The sequence below is a fragment of the Carya illinoinensis genome, chromosome 1 (genome assembly GCF_018687715.1).
Source record: "Carya illinoinensis cultivar Pawnee chromosome 1, C.illinoinensisPawnee_v1, whole genome shotgun sequence".
Lineage (NCBI taxonomy): Eukaryota > Viridiplantae > Streptophyta > Magnoliopsida > Fagales > Juglandaceae > Carya > Carya illinoinensis.
Window position 1 is genome coordinate 38,718,040 of NC_056752.1, and position 19,731 is coordinate 38,737,770.

Genomic DNA, 19,731 nt, shown 5'->3' on the forward strand with positions numbered 1-19,731 from the left:
AGATATTAACTCTTAAGAGTCGCTTTGTCATCATAATTGTTATCAAATATTACTCAAATATAAAATATGTTTTAGTTTAAAATTTTTAATTTTTTTTATTTAATTATTATATTTTTTTTCAAACATTTAAATAAAATATAAAAAATAATACCGATATACTGAGATATTATTAACAGATATATTGAGATTTTATTTCAATATTATTAACAGATATACTGAGATATTCTAAATATCTAAATAGGTCTAATAGTTAGAAAAAAAGAAAAGAAATTTATAACCTTGTAATATCTGAAGTATTTTTTTTTATTCTCATGTAAAATTCAAAAGGTAGCAAAAGATTTCTCAAAGACTCGCGCAATTTCTACGACCCTGGAAAAACGGTCAAGACTCGAAAGTTGAAACGTGTGAAACGACGCCCAAAATTCCCCGTTTTCATCACGTCCAAGTGTGCATATCGTCTTTTAAATTTCTTTTTCCGATTTTTTTTTTTATTTTCAATTATTGGTTGGTTGGTTGGTTAAATAAAACTAAATTATTACATCTTATTTTATATAATCATTATAATTTTTTTAAATTTTTATATAAAATATAATAAATAATTCAATTTTTTTAAATTTTAAAATAAAATTAATATTAAAAAATTATTTTATTTAATTTTTAATAAAATATCTCATTATATTCAGCTGTATAAACAAACATGTCAAGTTGGTAGATTTGTTGCACATAGTTGTACACGACCTTCTTTAAAAAGATATATAAAAAAAAAAATGAATGGATGGGATCGATTTGTTCATTTATTTATTTAACAAGATCGTATTATTGCTGCTTCAAAATAAACAAAAGTGGAACGGGTGGATTCCCAATAAAACAATCATAAAAATTTAGAAAAGAAAAAAAAAAGAAAAAAATCGCATGAGACTTAAGAAATGATCGTGGTATAGATTAAAAAAACTGGTCAATATCCGACAAACTGGTCAATATCCAAACATATTAGTAAAACTAGTTGGTAAGTAGGTGTTTCAAAAATTGTAATGTCGTTGTTTTTGCATAAGGTGGAATGAATTAAAATAAAAATTAAAAATTAAATAAAATATTATTAAAATTATTTTTTTAATATTATTTATATTTTAACATTTTTTAAAAATTTATTTATTTATTTTATATAAAAATTTAGAAAATTATAATAAAAAGATAAAATGAGATAAAAATAAATATAAAATTAAAAGAGGCTGCAAACACGTGCTAATTGAAAGTACAAGCAGGTGATGTGTAAGAACTAATCAGGAAAATTTGAAAGAAAAGTACGGAAAAAAAAGAGAAGACAAATACGTAAAGGTCATGGCGTCCATTAAAATTTAATTCACCGTTTATTGTTCACATTTTCCTGTCGTTATTGTCTCAAGTCTAAGGTCATATTGGACTGATTCCGCGCTAACTCACCTTATAGGGGCATCGTACGTACCAAACACGTAAGTCTAGACACTATACATTATAAAGAAATTTTATTTGTAGTTTCTATTTGAGGACGGCATATATATGCTCTTTTATATTTTTAAAATTTTAAAATTTTATTTTTATTAAATTAATTAAATTTTTCTACTCATTATTTATAAATTACATGATATTTAATAAAAAAATTAAAAATTTATGTGTGGTGTATGATGTAATTTGTGAAGATGATAAATAAAATTTTTCTTAAATTTTCTCCTAAAAATGTCAAATTTTAGAGTTGAAAAGAGGTTTGAGTATTGCCTATTTTAATATCTATATGCCACACAATTGTGCCATAATTTAATTTAAAAAAATAAATTAAATAATGTAAATGATGTATTTTGTACATCAACTTGAATATAAAATAACGCAAGAAATTTTTTGTTCCAATGTTTTAAACCTTAAAGTACATTTAAATAAATCCTATTTTTAATGCACATATAATAAATTTTACCAAAAAAATGACGTTTTGTATCCACAAAGTACCATTATTTATTTATTTGTTCCCACCCAAAATTATAAAATAGCAATAAATACTCTAGGCCATCAAATCTTGACAACTTGAACCAATTGTTAATATTTTATTTAGGATGTAAACGGCTAACATTGAGAATTAAGGAAATCAATCTCGTCGGTCGAAGCTTTGAAGTTTTCTCGAGAAAGTGAAATCATTGAACCCACGCCTATACGCCAAGTCACTTGGCACAAAGTATTCAAACACTTCACATCTGCAACCTAAGTCTACCACTTCTCGTGTACAATATTTTTTTCTTGGAGCCCCTCAGAATTGACTGTATTTTTTGGGCCTATGTAGTCAGTGAATTAGGACTGGCCACGTGTAAAGAATTTCTCATTTTATTATATTTTCTAAAAATACAAAACCTAAACTCAGATTTAGATTAAAAAAATGAGATTAGATGAGATATTTTAGATAAAAATTGAATAAAATATTATTAGAATAAAATTAAATTGAGATTTTTAAAAAAATGAATTGTTTATTATATTTTATATGAAAATTTAAAAAAAATTATAATGATAAGATGACATGAGATGAAATGCTTTCTGAATTCAAACTGATTATCAAATTGATACCAAAAAGAAAAAAATCACTTGGTGTTGTTCCTTCTTTTTCATTAAAGCAAATAGTAGTTTGGTAAAATTGGAGCCGCAGAAGGTCATCTCGATATGGTAAGGAAAAAGAGAAGAAAGATGTGGTAAAATCCATCTTCATTATTGAAAATTTTCAGGGTATATGAAAGAAAGCTTTGTCATGGACTTGGCTTGTTGGTGCTTGTGAAAATGGGTTGGAAAATGACCTAATTTAAATAAACAAATAAAAAGTCTCGTTAACACACTTATATACTAATATGTGTATTAATTTATTGTGATTGATCAAAAAATAAATTTTATTAAAAATAGTGTTAATTTAAATTTTAAGTATGAAAAAATTAACATTAATACGTAAATTAGTACGTGACTTTATTTGTATGTAACAAAACTCATAAACAAAAGTTTTAATGGAATCATCTCAAAATCTGGAGTTTAATTAACAGATTGTGAGTTGGCTGGTCAGGGTCCACATCAACAGGTCGTCAAGGAAGCTCATGCTCATTACTCACATCTCAAATCAATTCCAATCGATTGGAATTGCATTAATTGAGTGGGGTTGTAAATATACTTAGAAATCTTGTTTTTCACATTTTAATTGTAATTGATGTGACATATTTTAAATAATTTTTTATTAAAATAATAAATATAAAATAACTGTAAATATAAATATGTTGCATCAGAAAATGTGATTGAAGATGATAAAATTTAAGATAAAAAAACACTGGTCTATATCATATAACTACACTTTATACTCAATACACCAAAAGAAATTATGTTTTCTTCATTTCTGAGAACCAACAGCTAGGACATGACATTCTACAACCATATCTCGGATGGATTATGTGAAATAGATCACGCAATCTTACATAGAACGACACATCAGTTTTAACCATGTTGGTTTTTGGGGGGCGGCGTGGAGGGTAAGACAACCACCGGGTTGCTTGCACGATACGTATTTGTTCATGTTAATGAACCGATCAAGCATTCTCTTACGATTGGCACTTTGTTTAAGGAGAAACGAAAACTTCTGAAAGTGTATGTATAGGGGGAAAGAAAGCTTGTCAGAAATATGCACAGAGTTGCACTCCAAAATGTCAATTCCACAAGGCACTCTAAAATCGTTTTTTCAGTGTAATTGAAGACTATCTCATACAGGTCGAGTTTCTGACTTAGTCAAAATTATCATCATTTGACCCTTGTGAATGCTGACGCCGGTATATGGCTGCCATGCTTCAATCCATCACTGATGTCAACTTTTTCACTCGGTTTATTCAGTACGCTTAACAGGTTTGTCCACCCAAGTGTTGCTGGTGGGAGTGAGATTCTCATTTTTCAACTCAAGACTGCGCCTATAATTTGAATGGCATCAAGTAGACTAAAGACAAAATACTATTGCATTATATATTCTGGGAGAAGTTTGGTCTACTGCTTGCCATAGTAGACCATTTTTATCCCCTAATTCAACATTTTGTGGCGTGTATCCATCAGTCCCAACATATCATATTATAAGAGTCCCTTTCATATTTCACATCTGGGTAAAAGATTAAAATAACATTCAAGGTAGAAAATTTTCGCCTTTTATTCTGTATTTTCTTGAACTCAGATCGTCCCTTGTCCCTGGGCTCCCCAGTGGGGGCTACTATATTAGAACTGTTTTTGAAACAATTCAAAATGGTACCTTTCTCAACCTCATGAGTTTGCAGATAACCAAACACAGCAACAGAGAGGACCAGGGCATCTGTGGTTAAGATTTAAGAATAACATGAAAAATTAGTAGTACTACAACGTCATTAGAAGTGGATCCTAACATTTGGCAGTTCCAACTAAAGCAAGGGCTTCTCTAAGTGCTTCCAAGAGATGATCCGGATAATCCTCAATACGAGCAACACCATGCTGTGATTGCAAGGATCTCAAGACCCTCCCAACAATCTGAATGATGATATGAAACAATGATTGAGAAGAAGCTTATGAGAAAACTTAGAAAATGGATTGAAATAAAGAGATGATATTTCTGTGTATATATTGACCGACCTTCCTTGCATATCCACCATAAGCTATGCCACCGACTAAGGCATGCAGTGAGCTAGGTGAAGTGGCTGTCATTCTTTCATCATTTGAATTATCTAGGATTAGAATAATATGGTTAAAATAAAGAAAGGGAAACAAGTAACAGATCTCCAACCAGACAAAAGTATATATGACATAGAATGATAAGATTACTAGTAATGGATGTCATCCGAAAAAGTCCCATTTTCTTCAACCCATCAACTGTGTGAACATTGGTGCCACCCGCCAATTGAAGAAAACCTACCATTTGAAAAGGGTAAAGAGGTATCGTCATTCTGGTGGTCAAATACAAACTTTACACATTCTCTAGCAACAGAGACATTTCTTTTACAAACCAGGAGGCTTATCTTTCACGGCAGCCAGTTGGACTGCAAAAGCAATTGATTCCCTTGTTGCACCTCTTCCAATATCGCCACTCATGGGGCGACCATCCAGCTTCAGTTCATGAACCATATTAGATATTTAGATGGACTGATTAAACGAGAAACTATAAATTGGATTTTGTTTTCCTTTTTAAGTAAAACTCCAATTACTAGGAGGTTCAACCAGCAGAGGATAGAAACATAAGTGCAGTGAATATATTTTTTTGGGGAAGAAAAAAACATTTAACCAGACAAGGAAGAAAATGTCCTTATTCCCATGATAACCAAAATAGAAAGTTCTAAAGACCTAGCTGCACTGCTAAATTTTGGATATATATATTTTTTTATCAGTCAAAATTATTTAAGCAGTTCAAATGGATTTTGGGTAACAAGAGAGCGCACCTGCCATAAATTGAAGCAACGAAGCTTCGGTTGCATAATAGAGTACATTGTGTTCATTGATGATATAGTTGAATCCCCAGTATTAGGTAAGCTAACCTGGACCCAGAAAGTATTGTATCACAATCCTCACGACACTCAACCCGAACTGCTTTACAGCTCAGTATCTAACATTTATATAACTGAACACAACAGCGGACAGGTCCCTTGCTTACTGCCACTAGTCTAAGATATGAAATTGAATCTCCCAAGCCATCCCAAAGTTCCTTAAAGAGAGAAGTCTGCCTGCGGGGAAACAGGAGTTAGTTCAAGGATGGTGTTAATGCCTGGATTTTGAATAAAATTCAGTTAGAAATAGACACATTTGGATACTGCACAAGACGTGGAGGGGGAAAAAGTTCTTGTGCTGCACAAGGCAGAATATTTATTTCCCAAAGCATATGAGATGAGGCAAATACATTGCATGTATAGTTTTAGTTTCTGCAGTGGCTACAGTTGAGAGGGTAATATTCCATTATTTTGCCGAGCCAGTAAAAAGAATACAGATTGGGGCCAAGAGTATTAAGAAACAAAAAAGAGTCCATCCCATTCTTGATCACGAAATCAGATTTTATTTCTCTTTGTACTATAATTCTGTAGTATAATCATGAAACAGTACCTTCCACTTGTATGTATCTCCAAAGCATCAACATCATTTCTTGTAATAAGCTCCGCAGTTGCAGTAGTATCTCTTTTATATGCGACCGCCCCTACACACATGTATTAGACTGAATGTGAAATGATACAAGGAGATCTGACTTTAAATACCATAGAAGATGGAGCATGTATGCATTTAAGATTTGAAATGGAATTAGGCTTGGGGGATTCACCGAGGCTTCAAAAAGAACATGATTGAGAGAGAAAATATATCATAGAGGAAAAGAAGAACTATAACAAGGTAATATAACACCCACTTATTTTATCATAGGGGCAAACTGGAAAGCAACGGCCGCAGCCATAACAGCGTTCAGTGATAACTCCACCCTGAACATTTTTGTTGATTAGAAATGCCAAATATGATCCATGATGAACAATAGGATGTGTGGTTACAAACTAATGAAAGAAAATCGAGTAAACATACCTTTAAAACTCCAGATGTACTGTTACCAAGGGAAACTTCTGCTGATGAGTTTCCTTCTTTGAGTGCTATTGCACTAGCTGGACAAACAACCTCACAAGGCCTAGAACAGTCAAGCGGACAGTCCTCTGGATCAAACTCTGTTAGGATGGCCAGGGGTCAGCTTCAGGAAAGTTGCAAAAGAAATCATAGAATTGGCCTTTATACATATTGGTAAGATTTAAACCCACCGGGCCACCGAGCAAGAGCCACCCTAATTTATCCCAACCCTTTAACACTTGGGTTGAACCTCATGGATTAGGGTTGCCTTAATCCAAACTGTATTCACAAACTAAATTATATGAGTTCCCTCTTATCTGTACATTTTCAAAGGTTCATTAGCCCGATGTTTTGCTCGTTAAGGAAAACAAAATCAAGAAGAGAATTTTCTTCATATTGTGATTCAGCTGATTAGAATTAACTCATTCTCAACAAATCTGCTAATCCAATAGTCATAAATACGTATCAAGCCACTTCTGATTGTTTAAATTGATGATGACGATGATTGGGAATACCTTGTAAAAAACACATGCAAATGTTATCGAATAACAATTAACGAGAGATAGCACTCTATATACTAATCAAATTATATCGTATGGGGTTCTGGATTGGGTGATGCTGATAAAACTAAGTGCTAATCAAACCAAAGCAAGGAGGAATGTATACCAGCCTTTCGGAAGTGAAGATCTTCGTCGTCATTGACACTGACCATCACCCAAGGCCTTCTAAGGCCCACGATCTCTTTAGCCGCCTCAATTCCATCATTCACCGCACTCACCACCGCCTCATCAGCAGCACAGTCAATGCAGTCAACTGCAAAATTCAAATTTACTGTTTGATAGGCAAGCGCAAACAGACGAATAGTTGCGGGGCATGCTCAAAGCAAGATTCTAGTTTTGGAGAGCTTTCACCTCCAGCAAGAGTGTAAACCAGGGATAGATTCCTGATATCAACAACATCCTATAGAGAGGGGAAACTTGGTTACATTCATTGTTTTTATTTGCCTACAAATGCAAAAAAGTTACCAATTTGAAGCGTGCATGCGCGCCCGCACACACACACGGGGTTTGGGGGTTGTGTAGATAAGTACCTCGAAACTTGCACCACATATGAGCTTGACCCAGTTGCCCTTTTGGAGAGATTCAAGCGGAGAGGACGTAACAGAAGGAATAGCAACCGTTCTGACAAGGCTTCTAACATTATCAAGGCATTTGTTGCTTTTAGGATTCGCTCTCACTAAAATTCAAAACAAAGAGATGTTAGACACAGAATGAATGAAACAATGAACACGAAGAGCGAAAAAGGAGAAGAGACCCTGATGTCGAGGGAAGCTTGTAAAACTGCAGGAAAAGCTCAAAGCCATCGTAAAGTTATCTATGAAAACTCGAGAGACGCAAGAGTAGGCAAGAGTAGGATATTTTTATCCGATTAACGGATTTTTTTTTTTTAGCGAATTCGGCGGTCAGTCAATTGGGCTTTGCTGCTCTGCCATAGATTGTGGGCTTCTTTCTACATTGGGCTGCAAACTCAGGCCCGATTTAGATACAAAAAGACCTCTAACTTATCTCAATTCATATCATTTTATCTTTCTATTACAATTTTTTTAAATTCTTGCACAGAATATAATAATATTTTATCTCAACTCACTGTCCAAATCTCATCTCAGTCTTATAAAGAAAATCTCTCTCCTTGAATTTTGATATTTTAAAGATTTTAATAATCTTTAAAATATGAAAGATGTGATATTTTTGTCTATTTTAAAATAGTATAATATAAAATTTATTTAGATAAAAAATAATTTTTAATAACATAATATTCTATAATGAGATTAAAATAGCGTGTGAGCGTGCTAGCTTCAAGACTTCTTAATTATCAGTTACGAAGTTGTTATTCAAATTAAATTTTTATAATATCTATAACAGTAATAAAACAAGCAATTTGCTAAATAGGGAATTTTTAAAACATAAATAAAACAACACTCTCAAAGGTTTTAAGGCATAATGGCCATGTTTAGTTTCCCCATTTTCGAAAGATTTTTCAAAATTTTTAAAATCAAATCAAACATCTTTAAATTTGTGAGGACTATATACTATTGTCAAGATTATACAAGAAGGCTATATTTTGAGATTTTTAGTCTAAATTCAAATTGCCAAAAAAAAAACCCCCCGAGTAATTAAACAGTAGTAAAAAAAGTATAAGGATATCATTACTCATTGCAATTGATTAATTTATTTCTATACATCATGCTCTCCTCTCTGTTTTGCTTGCTGTTCTATACTTTACTTTTTTCAGTTTTGGTTTTGACTTTGGCTATATTCAAGTATTGTTTCAAAGCTTAAAGATCTGTCATTAAATCTAGGATAATTGTGTTGTGTCATCTTGGCTTATATATTGAATGGAATATTCAGATTGAACCAAATAATCATACATCCACGACAATTTTACCAGACCAATTAATCCATGAACACGAAGTACCACCCAAATAATTTGCAAAAATAAAGCACCGAGCTATTTACAATTAAAATATCAAATCACTAAGTTATAAGCAAATTATAGACAGAGTAGAAGTCTTAAAGATGACATTAGAGTTGTTGATGAGCCTTCAAGAACAGAGCTACAAAGCTCCTTGTTTTTTTCTTCAAGTTGCTTCATTTTTGTTTTGTTCCGTACATTCACAACCAAGTTGACACATTATTTATATATATATATATATATATGCCAGTGTGAGTCGTGATAGTTAGTATTGAAAATTAAATCATGGTGTCTTCACTAAGAATGTACTGGTTTGTACTGTTTTTAGTGCAAATAGAGTTCTAGTGCACTCTTATGAAATGTTGATACTGAAATGTAATGTGAATCTACTGCTTGTTTATGAGTTGGTAGTTTATTGAAACGTTGATACTGAAATGTAATTGACTAAATCAGCAGTGAATCTACAAAAATGTGGCATGACTTGGTTTATGAGTTAGGTAGAAACTTGTTGGTTTATGACCTAGTTTGTACTGGTTTGATATTGAAATGTGAAAGAGTTATTAGTTTAATTTTATTGTCCATGTTGAATTTCTTTAATCCGCTCACATGTTCTTGCTGTCATGTTGAATTGGTTGTCTCAACTTATTCACATTAAAGAGTACACTGCATTCTATACTTGTTGCTTCACTGTAAAGTTGCTAAGGTCTTGGGGACAACAATTTTCCAACTTCTTGGGACGGAATGGGTGATGCCATTTCAACTGATGCAAAGTCTTGCTTTATTGTTATTATTATTATCTATGTGAATTGCGATGTAGAAATATGGGGCATGAGTTTTCGGTCTTAGATGAGGAAGAAAGTTTTAAATGACTTTTTTAACTTATTTTGAGAAATTAATGATCACATTAAGTCACTTTGACAGTTTTAAGAGTGTAAGTAGATGAGTTCAATGTAATCTTGCAACAAAAGAACATATGTATTATGTCCCTTTTGAATATTTTTATATGTTTTGTTCTTTATCAACATTTTCTTTGTGCCAAGATTGTGCTTCCATTTTGAGTACTCAAGAAAGGACAAATTCTAAGTTTTCATTCTTTGATGTTTATGCAAAAAGAATAGCTTCTCAATGCTTATGCCGGTGCCAGTTATGGAGGTTTTACATGGTTCAATGATGATTAAATATGTGGAGATCTATACACACTGAACATATATATACTATAGGTTTTATTTGTTCTAAAACTTGTGTGACTACAAGGATGAGGTATAAAACATGACTGCTAGTTGCATATTATATTATAGAGATTTTAAAAAATATAAAAAATAATAAAATAAATTATTAAAATATATAATATTATATTATTATTTTGACTTTAAGATAGGTAGTCCAATGTGGATCACCCTCTCCAAAAGTTTTGGCTATAGCAAAAATATCAAATTCTAGTCATAATTTAGACTTGGCAATAGCTGGCCATTGCCAATGCTCTAAGAGCATCCTCATTGGCTTGGCCAAATGAGGTGTTTGGCTAAATTTAGAGTAATTTGACCCAAAAATTCATCACATTGAATTGGGCAAATGTAAAATATTTTGGACTTCTGTTACAGTCCAAGGCCAAATATGAAAGATGGTTTTCGTTAGCCAAATAATAAACAATTATTTTATCACTTGAATCGAGGAAGCTGAAGTCAGAAGCATAGAGGCGAGAAGGAAAAAGTCACTCCCTCCATTTCGGTACTAAACTCCCTTTCTCCCTAAACTCTTTCTTTGTCTCTCTTGATTCGCATACACGGAAAGGGTCCACGACCCACGGCTGCGCCCGTCGACTCCCACGGCTGCGCATGTCCACTCCCACAACTGGGCCCGCCACTCTCTCTCTCTCGCGGATGATCCCAATCTGTAAGTTTCCTTTCATTTTTTCTTTTTAGGCTGTCGGTTTTTTAGTGAAAAATTTCTATTCTTTGTATTTCTTACACTATGGATTGTCTATCGATTTTTTATCATACTGAGAAATGGATTTAGAAGTGGGATTGACAGTTAGGGTTTTTCATTGAGCACAAATCACAAGTGTAGTTCTATTTGGTTTCCAAGAACTGAGTAATTGAAGACGAAGTAAGATGATTTTCTGTTTGGTTTCCGAGATGGTTTTCTATTTGGTTTCCAAGATGGTTTTCTCTTGGGCACTCTGAAACTTTGTTTGGTTGGTAGGCTTGTCTTATGATAATCTGATAAAAATCCCAAAATTTGTTTGGCTCCAAAGAAAAACTTGGCAAAGTAGAAGGGAAAACTGATTATTTGATTTAAAAATGGTAAGACTAATTATTATCATTCTTAGGTCATAAAAAATGTGGGGGAAAGGCTTGAGCATATTTCAATTCTTTGTTAGTTCAACGTGAGAAAGACTTCATAGAAGGTAGAAAATGAGAAAGCATAATAGTAAAAACTAGAGGGTTAATATTATACATCATTGAAATCAGATATAACTATAATCTACAAGTAATCAGTCTAAGTTGTATACCTGAAAGACAGACACTGTATCATAAGAATGGCCTTGAACCTTTACATTTAACAACTAGAGAAAGCATTGACCCTGATGCTGGATACCATTTCTTATGCCAATATCACGATAATGATGATTGAGCGACGGGAGGCGACAATGAAGGCTGATAGGGACATGGCTGAGATAATCTTACTTAAGAAGAAGAAGATGGAGATGGAAGTCATGATGCTGAATGTTGATAACATGAATGCAGTGCAGCGAGAATATTTCAAGTCAATTCAAATTGAGATCCTAGAGAAACATAGGACTGAATTGAATGAGATGTAGTAGCTGGAGGAGGGAGAAGTGCACTGGAGTTGCTGTTTTGCACACCTGGTAATACCATGTTCATTGTAAAAATATTTGGTAGCTACTGTTTTTGGTTAATAAACTTATTTGCTGATGGTTTTGCACACCCGAAAACAATTACTAATTGCTATTTTTGGTAAAAAAAAAAAACACAGATTAATATTGTTCTATCTCTCTGTTTTGTAGTTGGTACTGATTTATGGAATGGAAAACTATTTTTTGGATGGAAGACTACTTTTTGGAACTTCATACAAGATTAGAACCCACTAACTGATTTTTTGGATGTATATTGATCACTTGTAACTGCTGTTATGTGTAATCTAGGAGTTTATTTTTGTACTGCTGTACATGGTAACTAAGTGCAGATTTATATATTTCTTCTAGGTGTTTATGTAAGTTCCTTTTGTAATTAAGATGGTGTTGGAATATTTGATTTCCTCTAGGTGTTTATGTAGGTGTTTTGTAATTAAGATGGTGGAGGAAGTGTAGATTTCCTGAGGTTGTTTATGTATATGTTTTGTAATTAAGATGACAACTATCAGTGCAGATTTCCTAATTCTGTTTATATAGAAGTGTTGTAATTAAGATGTTTTCTTGATTAGGGTGTTTATGTATGTGTTTTGTAATTAAGGTGTTTTCTTGATATTGATTTATGCAAGTGCAGTTTTTTTTTTTTTTTTGCATGATTTCTCATATGTTGCTAGATATTTGGTTAAGATATTTAGTAAAAAAATTAGTTGATAGAATTTTGTTAGGATTAAATGAGCTTTGAATTTTTTTAAATATTAATTTAATTATAATATAATATTGCTTAATATTAAATTGATAGAATTATAAAATGTGATAAAAAATAATTTTTTTAAAAAAATATTTATTTAATAATATTTTATTATTATATAGAGAATAAATGGCTAATCCAATGTGGGGATTGAATTTAGATGGAATGGGCAAATGTATATTCAAGTTGATATTGGCTAAATTTGAAGATACATTTGGCCCAGCTAATGCTAATGCTCTAACATATTTATTTTTAGCGAATTTGGCAGTCAGTCAATTGGGCTTTGCTGCTTTGCCATAGATTGTGGGCTTCTTTCTATATTGGGTTGCAAACTCGGGCCCGATTTGAATTCAAAAAGATTTCTAATTCATCTCATTTTATCTTTTCATTATAATTTTTTTTAAATTCTCACATAAAATATAATAAAAAAATTTAAAAATTTAAAATATCAAAATAATAATAATATTAACAAATAATATTCTAATAATATTTTATTCAGCTTTCAACTTTTATCTCAGTTCATCTCATCTCAACTTACTATCCAACCTCACCTCAGTCTTATAAAAGAATTTCTCTCCTTGAATTTTGATATTTTAAAGAGTTTAATAATTGTTAAAATATGAAAGATGTGATATTTTCGTCTATTTTAAAATAGTATAATATAAAATTTATTTAGATAAAAAGAATAATTTTTAATAACATAATATTCTATAATAAGATTAAAATAGCATGTGACTGTGCTAGCTTCACGACTTCTTAATTATCAGTTACGAAGTTGTTATTCAAATTAAATTTCTATAATATGTATAGCAGTTGTAAAACAATCAATTTGCTAAATAGAGAATTTTCATAACATAATTTCCCCATTTTCAAAAGATTTTTTCAAAATTTTTAAAAATAATTTTCAAAATCAAATCAAACATCTTTAAATTTGTGAGGACTATATACTATTGTCGAGATTTTGCAAGAATGCTATATTATGAGATTTTTAGTCTAAATTCAAATAGTAAAAAAAAAAAGAAAAAAGAAAAAAAGAAACTAAGTATTTAAACAGTAGTAAAAAAAAAGTATAAGGGTATCATTAATACTCATTATCGAGTACTTCATAAATATGATGATTATATTCTTGAAATGGCATGCATAAATTTGGGTTGTATATTCTGTATGAGTTGACCTTTTAATTTCAGGTAATTTTTTACATCAACTATGACCATCACCTTTATAATGGGTAAAAACCAGCAAAATAAATACATAAGTAAAAACTTTGGTTTACTAGGCAAAACATGAGGAGCTAAAACTTTCTAGATTCCAAAGATATATAACAGATTAATAACATTATATATATATATATATATATATATATATATATATATATATATATATTATCATTTAGTAGTGCTTAACTGTTACATTGAGCTTAAGAATAGCTCTAAGATTAGCAATGTCCATGAACTCAATCTCCATGATACCATACCCCTTTACAAACCAAAAATAACCCGTTCCCGATACAATTCCGAACTCTCTCTCCTTCATGCCAAAGATATCTGCTCCTTGAATTTCCAAAGTACTTCCTTTGAATTCTCCATCAGTGAAGATCGCAGAGAAAACCAAGTGCAAGCCTTTGCCATCCAACTGAGAGTTGATGTACAATCCCTGAGTCCTACCTATTTGCTTTGACTCGATGCTGGGGCCGTCAGTCACCTGATCATCGACGGCTACCAGGGTGCCAAACTGTAGGATGTTGGAGGTGGGTCCACTTTTGCCGGAAAATTGTGATTGTTGCGGTGTCATGACCAGTAAAGTAGTCATGCACGTAGAAGACTAGGTTGGTTTGCTTGGGTTGGAGCCTTGGGAAGGTGTAGCTAACATAGAGGATGGTTAAGGTGAAGATTATGAAGAAGTTGGGAGTTAGGCTGAGGGGATTGGACATGGCTTTTGGGTTGTGTGTGGTTTGGAGCGGGAAGGTTAGGTTTGGTGCTAAAATGCTCTAGGTAAAGATGCCTTGCCGGCATGTTGCAATAATTTTGAGAGGAAAATGACAAGTGGTGGGGGCAAAACTAGGCTTTATCTTAATCTTCATACTTCATGAATCAATTTTCTATATATTTATTTTGTGTTTTCTAGCGATAATTTGGTAGGAATTCATCATGGCTTGAACACGAAATGATAATATTTTTATACTTTCAGGATTGGATTTCAATTTCCCTCTGTATTGTTGTCTTGGAACTTGCATCTTTAAGTCCAATGGGACAGGAAACAAGCCGCAATTTTCTAGAGAAGAAGCACTGAAGCAGGTTTACACAAGACACGTGCCAAAGTTGGTGGTACTGTACTTTCAAGACCAATCTCATCTAATTCTTCAGCCTTTGAAATCTATGAGAAAGAAACTCACACCTTATGTTCCATCCACCTTTCAAAACCAGTCCCATTTAATTCTTCTATCTTTCTGTGTCTAGAAAGAGAAAGACTACCCCTTTCTCCCTCTCCTCTTAGTTAAAAGATGTTTTTCTCTCTTTCTTTCTTCTTTTTTTTTTTTTTTTTTTTTTTTTTGTTTTGTTTGCCTTTTTGTACTCTTCTCCTCCCACCTACCACTCTTTTCTTTTATCTTGCATCCCTACCCACTCCACCACCTCTATCTACCAATACCATCTTCTCATTTTTCTTTTACTACTGTTACTATCGCAACTATAAACCTTTATATCTTTTCGTTCATAGCTCCCCAACAGTCTCACGAGGTGATATTGGAGATTGAAATTCTTCAAATTCAAATCCAGCCTTTTCAAACTCTGATTTTGAAGAATATAAATCATCCCCTTAGGCCTCAACAGCTCATAGTCCTTAAATATAATGAAACATAGATCTACTTTCACTTACACGGACTTACGATAGTGTTGCATGCACCAATGAGTGTTCCTTCAACATGGTGCAACATCAATATATATGGGGCGGCTCACGGTCGTTGCAGTGTTTCTTGGCACTGACGTTTTCTTTTCTATTTCCATTATTGTCTATATGAACAGTAACCAAACCTAGTCATCCATTCAAAATGGGTAATAGGGCAGTTTAAATAAAATATACCACCTATAACTATTTTTTTTTATTAAAGAAGGGGTTTGGGCTTTTTTTTGGGCTCAATCCGAGAGGCTTTTATAACTGTTTTAAGTGGCCCAACCCATGAGGGCCATTGTCCAGGCTTGGACCCATTTTTGGCCCAACCCGTGGGCTGTGAGACCTAATTGTTTTGAAACAAGAGGAAAAAACAGAAATGTCTTCCATGGATTTTACTTTTTTATTTTCCTAAGCAAGTAGTTTTATAAATAAAACTAAAGATTATATGATACAAGTTTCAATAGGGTGAGAGTCAGAGACAATCATATCAAAACAAACAAAACGCAACATCAATGAAAATAAAAAGAGGAATGTGGAGCCAAAGTTTGGCTCCTACTCATTTCCCATTAAGGGGAAGTTGCTCGAAGCGATTTTTGAATAGTCTAATAACTAGACTATTAAACTATAACTAAAAGTCACAGTGAGACAGTGTGTGCTGCAACTTGTTTGTCTGGACTGGCTGTAGGAGTTTTTATAGATTTTACTTGTTTTATTTTAGTTGTTATTAATTGTGCCAAAAAAAAACTAATTTTCATTTTTTTTGACATAATTGTTTATTCTCACACGTTAATATTTTATTTGTGTATTCTAGAGGTGGGCAACAGAGCCTCGCTGCTCGTACTCGTCCGCCCCACCCACTCATGGGCGGGGTGGACCCTTGTCTGCCAAATGCAAGGGGTGGATGGCCTCATTCGCATCTAGTGCCCCTAGTGGGGGCGGGGGCAAGTTGGGCCATTGTTGCCCAGCCCTCACATCTATATATATAAATAATAAATATATATATATATATATAATATGTACAAAACTAACAAATTAACTACTATTTTACAATTTCCTTTTTTGCCCTTTTTTCTCTGCTAGGGTTTTGCTTTCTGTTTCACGTAAGGTTGCATGGCAGCCACTGAAAACACAGGTTGACGCTTTGTGGATCTTGTCTCAGCGAGCCTCTTCCAGAGTTATCTGTGTCTCACTGAGTGCCGAAAAGTAAGGATGGAGAATTATTTTTTTAGTTTTCAAAGGAGGAAATATACCGTTCTGCAGAACCTTTTAGGTTCTCTATTGTTCTAAAGTTTCTGCGGCAACGTCCCTCCTTAGATGTGATTCGGGCGTTCATTCGTAATCGCTGGAGTCTTGATGGCACTCTGGTTGTCTCTACTATAAGGTGTCCAAGGAATGTTTTTATACGCATGTCTTTGGAGGAAGATTTCTTGAAGGCTCTGTCACGTGAAGCTTGCAATATTGATGAGATTCCATACCGTGTATTTCACTGGACACCAGAATTTAAAGAAGATGAAGAATCTTTAATGTTCCGGTCTAGATCGTCTTTCCAGGTTTGCCCCCAAATTTTTTTCATGAATCTTTTCTAAAAATCTTCACAGTCCCAATAGGGAGATTCATTAGGCGTGATAACCCCACTTGGTGTGCAACTCATACCGATAGTGCTCGTATTTGTGTGGAGATGGATGTGGACAAGGTGATCCCAAGGATGGTGTCTAGCCATAACCAAGATATTATCTACGAAACTTTGCCAGCGTTCTGTTCTATGTGCAAAATACAAGGGCATAACGTGCGGACCTGTCGTTCTGGAAAAAAGAAGTCTGAAAACAAAGTTTGGGTTCGAAAGAACCTGTTATTGAAGAACCGAAAGATACTTATATCCCTTTCGTTATTGCAGAGACAACTGTTGTAGAGATCATGGCACTTATAGAAAATCTAGTTACAGGGGAATCGTCTTCGCCCATGCTGATTGAAGAGTTAGAAGCGAGTAAGGACCAAGGTGAGGTTCCGATAACTGAGTGCTTTATAGAGAAGATGAAGAATAAGGTTCCTTTAGAGAAGGATGATGTGATAATGGGTATGTCTCCCCGGTTGAGGGGGGCTGAGGTGGCCAAAGACAGTTCGAGCAATGAAGATGTACTTGTTAACGAAAATCACATAGAGTAAAGGAATGATGTTCACTTTCAGGAAGATGTTTTCTACTTGGAAGAGGGGTTGATGTCGGATTTGGAACCTGAACTACATGCAAAAAAATTTCTGCAGGACAAAGAATACCAAACGAAAATAGAAGGTGACGCTGTGAAAAGGAAATACACTAAAAGACATTTTGAGAAAGTTAGAAGCTCCACTCGGGTTCTCACTCGAGCCACAAAGTTTTCTCTTTGATAGGTCCCATATTTTTTTGGAATATCAGAGGGATCGGTACGTCGAAATGTTGTTTAAAACATTTACTGGTTAAGTTCAAGCCGAAGATGGTTGTTTTGATGGAACTGTTTCAGAATTTTGATAAAGCTCAAAGGTATATGCGGGTCTTTCGTTTTGATAATGTTATTTCGAATGAGGAAGTTGGTGGGAAAATCTGGGTTTTCTGGATGAGTGACATGGATGTGCAGGTTGTCCGAATGGGTTTGTAGCTTATATCTTTCATATAGCGGAGGGTTCTTTTCATTTTTTGGGTAACTTTATCTACGCCAAGTGCAATATGATTGTTAGATGGCAATTATGGGAGGAGTTTAGTTTGAGTAGTATGGGTGCAGAGCCTTGCTTATTTGCTGGAGAATTCAATATTATTCGCTCGGAGTTGGAAAGGAAGGGTGGTAGACCACGACCTCATATTACTATGGATGAGTTCAACAGTTGGGTTCACCAGAGTTGGTTGATTGATATGAAATCTTAAGGTAGTAAGTTCTCTTGGTGTAATGGTCAGCGTGGCTTATCCAGAAGTTGGGCTAAACTAGACCGAGTGCTCCTTGATGCTAATTTACTTACTAATTTTCCTAATGCGAATTGTTCGTATTTGTTGAGGACGACTTCGGATCATTGTCCTATGTTCATAGAGCTTCGCAAGGATCCTCTTTTCCTATGGCCCCTGTTTGTTTTGGTTTCAGCAAATGTGGGTTGATCACCCTGATTTTATGGATTTTGTTTAGCATGTTTGGTCTGAACCTGTTGTTGGTACGGGGCTAGTCAAACTTGCTAGTAAACTTGAGAAGCTTAAGGTGGTCCTTCGTGATTGGAATAAGCGAGTGTTTGGGCGGACCAATGATCAGATTGCTACTCTTGAAGTGAAAGTTGAGAGACTCAAATGTCGTCTACAAAGTGATTGGAATGAAGATGTCGATAGAGAGCTTGTATCGTCCTCGGTTGAGTTGTCCTCTTGGAGGCGTAGGGAAGACATTGGGTTGGCTCAAATGGCTAAGTTTAAGTGGAAAATGGAAGGAGACCTTAATACTAGATTCTTCCATGTTTGTTTAGATAACAAAAGGTGTAAAAGAATTCAAGAGATGAGAACCTTGGATGGGATTGAGTTTACTTCTCCGGAAGACATTCATCAAGGTGTCGTGAATTATTTTTTTGGTTTTCTTCAAAATACCAATCAGTCACGAGATCTTCTGGACTTATCTTATTTAATCTCGTCGGTTATTGATGAAGCGGATGGTGTTTGTAACTGTTGTACTCCTTCACTAGATGAAGTTCACGAGACTCTTTCTTCTATTCCTATAAATAGTTCCCTGGGACTGGATGGTTTTGGTGCAGGCTTCTTTAAAAGTTGCTGGAAGGTGGTGAAGATGAATGTCTTGGCTACTATCTCGGATTTTTTTCTCACTAAAAATCTTATGAGGCTTTATTCGGCTTCTTTTATTGTGCTCATTCCGAAGATGGATGTGCCTTCGAGATTTGACAAATTTAAGCCGATCAGCCTTTGCTCGGTTTTCTATAAAAATTTGTTCCAAAATGATTGTTAATTGTCTTACAGGTCTTCTTACCAAAATGATTTCCCTGGGCGGAGCATATTTGAAAATATCAATCTTACTCAGGAAATGGTTCATTATCTTAATAAGTCGTCTCATGGTGACAATATCATGCTTAAATTCAACATTGCCAAAGCGTACGATTAAGTGGATTGTAATTTTTTGTTGGAGGTGCTTCGTTGTTTTGGCTCCCCCCC

The 19,731-nt window shown here is 33.9% G+C and overlaps 1 protein-coding gene and 1 pseudogene across 1 annotated transcript; both read right to left on the reverse strand.

Annotated features, from left to right (window-relative positions):
• Nucleotides 1-4,162: 4,162 nt before the first annotated feature.
• Nucleotides 4,163-8,019, reverse strand: LOC122317991. The gene is made up of 13 exons (XM_043135105.1): nucleotides 7,900-8,019; nucleotides 7,676-7,821; nucleotides 7,497-7,545; nucleotides 7,252-7,398; nucleotides 6,550-6,686; nucleotides 6,383-6,452; nucleotides 6,088-6,178; nucleotides 5,645-5,714; nucleotides 5,433-5,528; nucleotides 5,004-5,103; nucleotides 4,822-4,908; nucleotides 4,633-4,724; nucleotides 4,163-4,530 (listed from the first exon to the last, which is right to left on the reverse strand). Exons 1-13 carry the CDS (start codon nucleotides 7,946-7,948, stop codon nucleotides 4,405-4,407), a joined length of 1,260 nt encoding a protein of 419 aa, XP_042991039.1. The 5' UTR covers nucleotides 7,949-8,019; the 3' UTR covers nucleotides 4,163-4,404.
• A 6,047-nt stretch (nucleotides 8,020-14,066) lies between these two features.
• LOC122303861 lies at nucleotides 14,067-14,607 on the reverse strand (annotated as a pseudogene).
• Between the last annotated feature and the right edge of the window lie 5,124 nt (nucleotides 14,608-19,731).